The sequence below is a fragment of the Ciconia boyciana genome, chromosome 6, assembly GCF_034638445.1.
Source record: "Ciconia boyciana chromosome 6, ASM3463844v1, whole genome shotgun sequence".
Lineage (NCBI taxonomy): Eukaryota > Metazoa > Chordata > Aves > Ciconiiformes > Ciconiidae > Ciconia > Ciconia boyciana.
This window is the reverse complement of record NC_132939.1, coordinates 16979059-16986957: the sequence shown is the minus strand read 5'-3', so window position 1 is coordinate 16986957 and position 7899 is coordinate 16979059. Positions and strand designations below refer to the sequence as shown.

At 45.3% G+C, this 7899-nt stretch overlaps 1 protein-coding gene across 2 annotated transcripts; it reads right to left on the bottom strand.

Moving 5' to 3' along the window:
- Window positions 1–320: 320 nt before the first annotated feature.
- LOC140653226 (L-lactate dehydrogenase A chain) lies at window positions 321–7274 on the bottom strand. 2 transcript variants are annotated; one of them, XM_072865088.1, is made up of 8 exons: window positions 7117–7274; window positions 5295–5429; window positions 4433–4550; window positions 3502–3675; window positions 2853–3026; window positions 1882–1999; window positions 1319–1442; window positions 321–1141 (listed from the first exon to the last, which is right to left on the bottom strand). In XM_072865088.1, exons 2-8 carry the CDS (start codon window positions 5418–5420, stop codon window positions 977–979), a joined length of 999 nt encoding a protein of 332 aa, XP_072721189.1. In that variant the 5' UTR covers window positions 5421–5429; window positions 7117–7274; the 3' UTR covers window positions 321–976. The 2 variants fall into 2 exon arrangements, with proteins under 2 accessions (XP_072721189.1, XP_072721190.1); XM_072865089.1 differs by having other exon boundaries at window positions 5295–5426; window positions 7117–7250.
- Between the last annotated feature and the right edge of the window lie 625 nt (window positions 7275–7899).

Here is a 7899-nt window from a genome sequence, read left to right as displayed (position 1 = left end):
AAGACACTTCCTTTGTTGCATTGCTTCTCCACTCCCCCAACATAATGTCAATAGAGCCTGTTTCTTTGCATTAAGACGGGAATCAAGTTTAACTTCCAAGTATTTAAATACTGTTACCGGTTTTTTCATTCCTACCTTGAGCCTGTTAGAAAGTTCACTACATAAATATCTGGAGCCTACAGAGTAGCTGCACGCATAACATTATTACACAGGGGAGGTTTGAGCTAGTGTGACTGAAGAAACAGAATTGTTTGATTTAGATGGTGCAAGTGGAGCTGCATTTTGGAGACAAAGCCCTATAAAGAAAAAGGAGACAGAAGTAACAGTTTGTGGTTTTATTTGGTGTTGGAGCTGGTACTACAGTTGGACAGTCACTGTCTTGTTGCATACAGAAACCCTAACATTTTTTTAAATGTGCTCAGGAGACAAACTTACAACTAGGCTGATACAGTACACAAAAATAAGGTGTTCTCAAAAAAGTATACACAAAAATTCCAAAGCAGTGTTAGGAAAATACATTTGGACCTACCAACAGTGAAATATTTAAGCTATTCAGCCAGCAGAGGTTGGTCAATTGGCTTGACAATCCTTTAACTGCAAGAAAATAGTCTTTGGTTTCACATTGTATAATAATTACTTATTGTTCTGAACCAACATTAAACAAGATGAGGAAAAGGCAAAGGGTTTTTTTTCTAGGCAGTGCTGCTTTGAATGCTGGATTTCTGTCACACCATTTCACTGTACAAGACTGACTAGGTTATCTAGCTCTGGCTAAGAACATGGGTGTCTGAACAGGAAAAAAACTCTAGAATAGCTTCCTAATGCTATCTTCAGGAAACTCATTTGTTCAGATTTGAGCTTTTTGTGTGTTCTAGTTGAGATACATACATTGAAAGATTTGACCTACTTGGAAAGTGCAACATAAGACAAACCACTAAACCCGTTAAACTGCAAAGAGTGAACTGCTTGAGCAGATTTAAAACTGTAGTTCCTTCTGGATTCCCCAGAGTGTATCTGCACTCTTTCTTAATTTGTCCTCTTCCTCAGGTTTTAGGATCATCTTCACTACATCAGTGATGCCACTATTGCCCAGTACACAAGGAACACTTAGGAAGACGTCTTCTTTTATTCCATGCATGCCCTGAAAAGTAGGTAAGGATAGTTAGGCTAGAATTAGTGTATGTCTGTATTTTATAGAATATCCTATCAGTAAAACTCAACTAAATTTAGTTGAAATTAAACTAGGAAGTTATCACTGTTCTTCAGAATTCCCAAGGTTTTTAGTTCAGTAAGACATTAGCAAAAAGGGGCTGCTCACCTTAACAATTGTAGAGATCGGGTGCACTCTTCTCAAATTCTTCATGATAGTTTCAGCTAGATCTGCCACAGAAAGGCCTATAGCCCATGATGTGTACCCCTTCAGTTTGATGACTTCATAGGCACTGCAGAGATAAAGTTACTCATTAAAAAAAAAGTACCATGAACTGAAATATTTGCAGTTTGTAAGAAGGGCTTTTGGAGGTGCCTTAATCAATTTGGAGACATCAGAAGCTTGACTGATTTGCTGACTGGACTGAAATGAACTCAGCAGTGAAGAGTTCTATTTGCATTTTACACTACTCCCCAGAGTTATACGGGAAACTTGGAAGTTAAAGCACTCCCCTAATTTAAAGTTCACTAGCCATGAAAAGGTTAACTCTGCCAAATCTACATTACTCCTTAAAATATTATTTCAAGTTCTATTATGTCTGCATCTTGACATTTGTTTTGGGCTACTATGGTATTTATGAAACCAGATATGGATACTGCAGTTCAGAGGTACCATAGCTCTTCATCATTTGTTCTCATGTTATTTAAAAAAAAAAAAAAATCAGTATTTACCTGTCCACCACCTGCTTATGGATCTCCTTCCAGTGTTCCTTGTCTGCATCAGTTCCCAAGTCTGGATGAAGAGCCTTCAGGGAGACGCCAGCAACATTCACTCCACTCCAGACAGGTACTGGGAGTTGCACACAGATTAATTATCTCACAAGAAAACTTAGTTTTGTCCTCCTCAAGTTAACACTTAACATAAGATCTAGTTGGATTAATCTGCAACACACATGTCACTATGATTTAGGTATGACTTTAAATATAGCATGACCTATGAGGCCAATCTAAATTGCAGGTTGAGAACCTAGGACCATATAAACATCTTTCTTTATACGTTATGTCACAACATTTGACTATACCTTTATTGAAGCAAAACACCTGGGCAACATGAATTAAAATGACAATAACTGTATTTTGCAAAGGTTTCTCAAAATAAGAATTTATTCCAAATGAGTCCTCCTGAGCGTCAGGAAGCAGACAGTACTGCTCTGGTGCTGCTAGAGAAAGTACAGGTTAAGTAAAGAGAAAGTTGCTCTTTCTCCTGTCCTCTAGACTTGCTTCTGCACTTCAATTCTTATATATAGTTCTTGAAGTAATCAAGAGACACCAGTAGACAACTGAGTGACTACCAGCAGGTCTAGTACAGATCTTTGGGAGTCCCTTGCAGAGAACTTTACCCTCTTGCTTCTTCAGTTTGGTTTTTTTTTTTTTTTTGAGAGTTATGGGAACAACTTAGCCTAGAAATTTTTAGCCTCCTCAGGTTACAGTAATGACCTTTTCCAAGCAGAGTAACTCAGGTCAAATATAGATCATCTAGGGTTACTCTATGCAGCAGAAGATTTAAAGCAGGACTTGAGTTCTTAAGGTGCTGCAGTGCAAAGGTTTTTGAGCAACATTTTGCTGTAGCTTTTGGAGATGTTTCTTGCAAACAAACAATCAGAAAAAGTTCTGTGTAACAGCCAACCAGATTTCACCCTTACCACTGGAATCTCCATGCTCTCCAACAATCCAGCCATGGCAGCTCAGAGGATGGATGCCCAGTCTTTCTCCCATGAGGTGGCGGAAACGGGCAGAATCCAGATTGCAGCCACTACCAATAACACGGTGTTTAGGAAAGCCACTGATCTTCCAGGCCACATAGGTCAAAATATCCACTGTAAGTAGAACAGGGAGGATAACAAGTGCCACTCATGAGCAGTTTGATAACTAGGAGGGCATATTCCATTAATCTGTAAGGATTTTATCTGCATGCTAGTTATGTGGAATAGAGCATAAAGTAATGCCCATCGCCAGGCCCTGCAGTGGGCTAACATAATGACTGTTCTAAAGGCAGAACTGAGAGGCTGTTTATGCTACACATGCAATTATCAGTGCCCCTTACTGTGCCCTATGCTAAAGATCACTTAAAAGGCAACTGAAGACCCAAGTTGGAGGCAACTTGGTTTATTTCCCAGAGGACCAGCTTGCTGAGTGTGAAGAGGGAAGATGACACTTCTTGCTATGTGGTTATGTGGCAGAAGTATTTTCTAAAAGCCTATGCTTGGTCATATTAGTATACTAATGCCACCTTACTGAAGAAAACACTATTCTCTAAGCCAAATCCTCTTGTTAGGGCAACACAAGACAAACCTGGGTTTGAGACAATAAGCAGCTTGCAGTCGGGACTGTATTTAACAACATTGGGAATGATGAATTTGAAGATATTCACATTGCGCTGGACCAAGTTAAGGCGGCTCTCTCCTTCTTGCTGACGGGCACCAGCAGTGACAATGACCAGCTTGGAGTGTGCAGTCACACTGTAATCTGCAGACAAAAGGCAGTGTCAAACATGACCTCTTTCTACATGTGGTTCAGAACAGGAGTTCAGCTCCTTTTAGTATTGATATCTAAAATTCTCAAGTTTGAGGGTGCTGAAATTCTCCTGGTAATTGTTAACCTACACTTTGCTTCTATAGAAAGTTAAGTTTTCTTTTAAGACTGTGGTTCATTGCCACAAGTGGCAACCTTAAGGCTGCATTAACAAAACCTTAATGTAGAATTGGGGAGTGGTATTACATACTTCTCAGGCACAGATTAGTATGGGGTAGCTGTCGGGATAGCATCCAGTGCAAGTGCTGTGTAGGAGAGAAAGAAGGCTCTGCCCTCATAACCTACTACCTGTGGACACTGGAGCTGCACGTTAACTAAGGTATGAGATGGCTAGCATTTGCCCTAGTCAGGTTACCACTAAACTTTAAGCTGTCAGACATTTATGGCCAAGAAGTAAGCAGTAACACATTCAGGGACTAACTGGCTGTGAAACAAAATTCTCAAAGGTGCAGGAGTACTTAAAAAATTCATCTTTCTATACTGAGTGATGAACTTTGGAACAGAGGATTCCTAGTTGGACCAGCCTTAACAAGGCATAAGAAACTGAATGTCAGCTGAGCAGAAGTGAAGTGAGCTTTCCTCCTAACAATTAGGATGACAAGCTAAGTGCTAGACTTGGATGACCAGTTTGGGATCTGAAGTGGCTATCTCCATTTGGAAATAACGAGCACATTAAGAGCCAACTACTTGCCTTTGCCAGAGACGATCTTTGGTGTTCTAAGGAAGAGGCTGCCATGCTGGAGATCTAGCATCTCTCCTCTGAGCTTGTCTTCCACAACATCAACAAGAGCAAGTTCATCAGCTAAGTCCTATGAGAGACCAAGATTAAATGGTAGGTTTATTGCCTCTTTGAGCAAACTACCCAAACTGTGAAGTTACAATTATTTTAAAAGCAGTGATCTATCTAAGCAATTTTGCTTATCTGTATCACTTTACTTGTTCAAGCAGAGTACTTAAATTCGTTTCCTGGGATATCCACTTTATTGAGTTAGTTTTGTACTTTTCATATCCACATTCTGCGTGGAATAGTTGTACAATTTAGTATGACAATGATGAAGAATAATTTAACAGCTGTTCATAAACAACCTATTTTACAGTTAAGAAAAGCCAGTCTGATGTTAAACACAGCATTTTCAATAATAATGCAATGCAGAGGACAAGTCATTCAGAGTGTCTAGGACCACTTTTTCCAGTACACACTGCAAAGAAGTATTCCATCACACTCTCTGCTTCAGACAAAATGACACCTCAGTTCTTAGAAGGGATTCTGCAAGTCATTCAAAGGTAAATGCAGCTCTTAAGTCAAAATGATACATGGAGCATGTTCTGTCTGATACTGGGATAAACTTGGTTTACAAGAACTACAGCTATTTGTTCTCTGTCAATAGCTTGAAGGTTGCTGCTTCATTTCAGGCCTAAAGAAAAGAATGGACAACCAAAAGCTCATCTTCTGTGCTAGCCCAATTAGTCTAATAAGGTAGATTACTTTTTGCCCCTCTTTTAGGCCTCAGGTAGTCACAACTGTGCTGCTTCATCCCAAACTCAACGCTTACCTTCATCAGGATGCTGATAGCACAGGCCATTCCAACTGCACCCACACCAACCACACTGATCTTATTGTGGGCATGACCCTGCTCCTGTTTGTGGACATTGTGGATGAGCTGATCCTTGAGAGACATGGTGCACTGCTGCAAGGAAAGCACAGATTATTTCTCCAGGCTTTGGAGCTTTTACTGACACCAGAATATTTGTATCAACCAAGACAGACTTTATTCCACGATGATAAGAAAATGGATATAAATCACATGCCTAAAACATCTGGCAGTACTGCCTGTATGCACCAAAATTATTAACTAACTGAATTATTTATGACAATGCACTGTTTAAGCTTGCTATGGCTTTCCCTCAAATACACCCTGAGAACCATTGATTATATAGCTTGGTGGCACTCCAGCAGCATTATCAGAACGTTCTAAATGATCATCCATATTACATTTAGATAAAGGAAGCCATTTTAGTACTTCTAAGCACAGCACATTCTGGCAATCTCCATTCTACTGCCCTGAAAAACTGGTACTCTGTGCCCTGAAGCCTTTCCAGAGCTGAAGCTGTACAACAGTTAGGCAAGCCCTTCTTAAACACAGTGTGATCCTCAAAATCAACTTTATGGATTTGTTTTAAAGTGAAACTGCATAGTTTTGAATTAAGATGTCTACAGTCTGCTGTTACCATCTCTCCTACCCTCAATATTTTTAGCTACCAGCTGCATGGCAGCCTGGTTATATGGGTTCTCATCTGACAGCCACAGGTGTACTGAAATGCCACGATGGCAGAGTATTGTGCTTTCACCCCAGGGTCCCTGCAGAAGTCGACACCAAGCTTTCCCAGGTAGTGCTGCACTGGCAGCAGCACAGCTTCTGCTTGTGCTCTCTTGCCTGAAGAGCCTGAAGCAGGGGCAGCCTTGCAGATGAATGCAAGTATAGGCACAATATGATTCTGAAGTTAGTACTGAACAGGCAGCAACTTGTTCAGAGCAGTAAAGGCCAAGCAGTGTTCGCCGAGCAGGTAAAGACTGAGTTGGGGGGGAGGGGGAGACGGGGGAGGGACAGGAAGCCAACAGTGCCCATATTTAGGAAAAGTTAACCAAGATACGTCAGTCTTCATTTGCAGAAGTCTCCTGAAGTGTGGCCTAGTACAGTGCACGCTCTCTCCATGTGCCAAGTTCTCCCTTTGCACTGTAAGAACTTTAATGTGCAGGGCTGGCGAGGAGCTCAAACATTTCTCAGTTACACTTAATACTCAAAATTTTTGTTTTTAGAGCGCTATTCCCCTGAAAGAAGCAGGTTAGGGGAGAGCCAGTAGCCGAGGTGGTATATTAATGCTTTATTTCAAACGCAGCCCTAAGCCCATCCTCACAGCCCTTTGCAGGGTCACTCTCAGCACCCTTCCCAACAGGCAGGTCCCTGGGGGCCACACGCACTTTTCCACCCATTAGGGGAAGATGATTCACACAGGCTAAACGAGCCGGGGGGGGGGGGAGGGAGATGGCGGGGCAATGCAGCGCGCCGCAGACTCGAGGAGGGGGGGTGTTGGGTATGGAAATCACGCCGGTTGCACAAGACCGCCGAGCAGGGTGTGGTGCCTCTCCACACCACACCCAACCCGGCGCCTGGCTGAAGTCCAGGGCTGTGCCGGCTACCTCCTCAGCCGGGGGAACTCGGGCGAGCAGGCGGCCCCGAGCGGAGTAAAGTCCGCTCGGGGCCGCCTGCTCGACCGAGTCCCCGGGGGGCTGGCAGCCAGCAGCACCCGCATCCCCCATTCCTCCCACTCCCCACCACAAGCACCCCCCCAACCCGCGAAGCCGATGGCACCTACCGAGCGTCCTCAGTCAAACGCGGCGGCGGCGGCTGTAGCGGCGGGGTGGGGAGGCGGCCGCCGCCTTAAGTAGGGGCTGGGAGGCTGACGTGCGGCGGGCGGGCCGCGGTGGTGGAGACGTGCCCGCCGACACGTCGGGGTGGAGAGGAGGGGGAAGTTGTACCGGGCCGGCGTGGGGGGGAGGGGGTGAGGCGAGGCGGGCGGGAACGTTCGGCCCGTAGCGGTCGGGAGCGCGAGGGGAGCTTGAGGCGGGCGGGAACGTTCGGCCTGTAACAGTCGGGAGCGTGAGGGGAGCTTGAGGCGGGCGGGAATGTTGGGCCCGTAAGGGTCGGCAGCGTGAGGGAAGTTTGAGGCGGGCGCGGAGGAGCTCAGCCCCCGCCGGGGCCCCGCACCCCCTCTGGGGGCTGTTGAGCGGGCCCGTCTCAAGCCTGAGGCGGAGGGGGGCTGCCGGGCTCGCCTCGCTGCGGCTCTGTGTCGCGCCGGTGGTGCATCCGCGTCCTGGTGCGGGGAGTCATGTCGTCAGGGAAGGTTTCCCTCCTGTTCTTAACTGGGATGGGTGAAAGTGATTTAAAACGTTAGCTCCCAAGGGCGGGGAAGATGCCCAATGCGTGCACAGCCAGTACACGACCAGCAAGCGGTGCCGGCTCTGGAGAGTTAAGGGGAGTTGAAGGTGCTCCTGCCCTCGTTTGCCGGCCGCACCGTCGCCGCCCGGGCACTGTCTCCTCCGGGGAGCCGCGGCCAGCACCGCCGCCAGCAGCCAGCCTCCTCATCACCAGCAGAAGC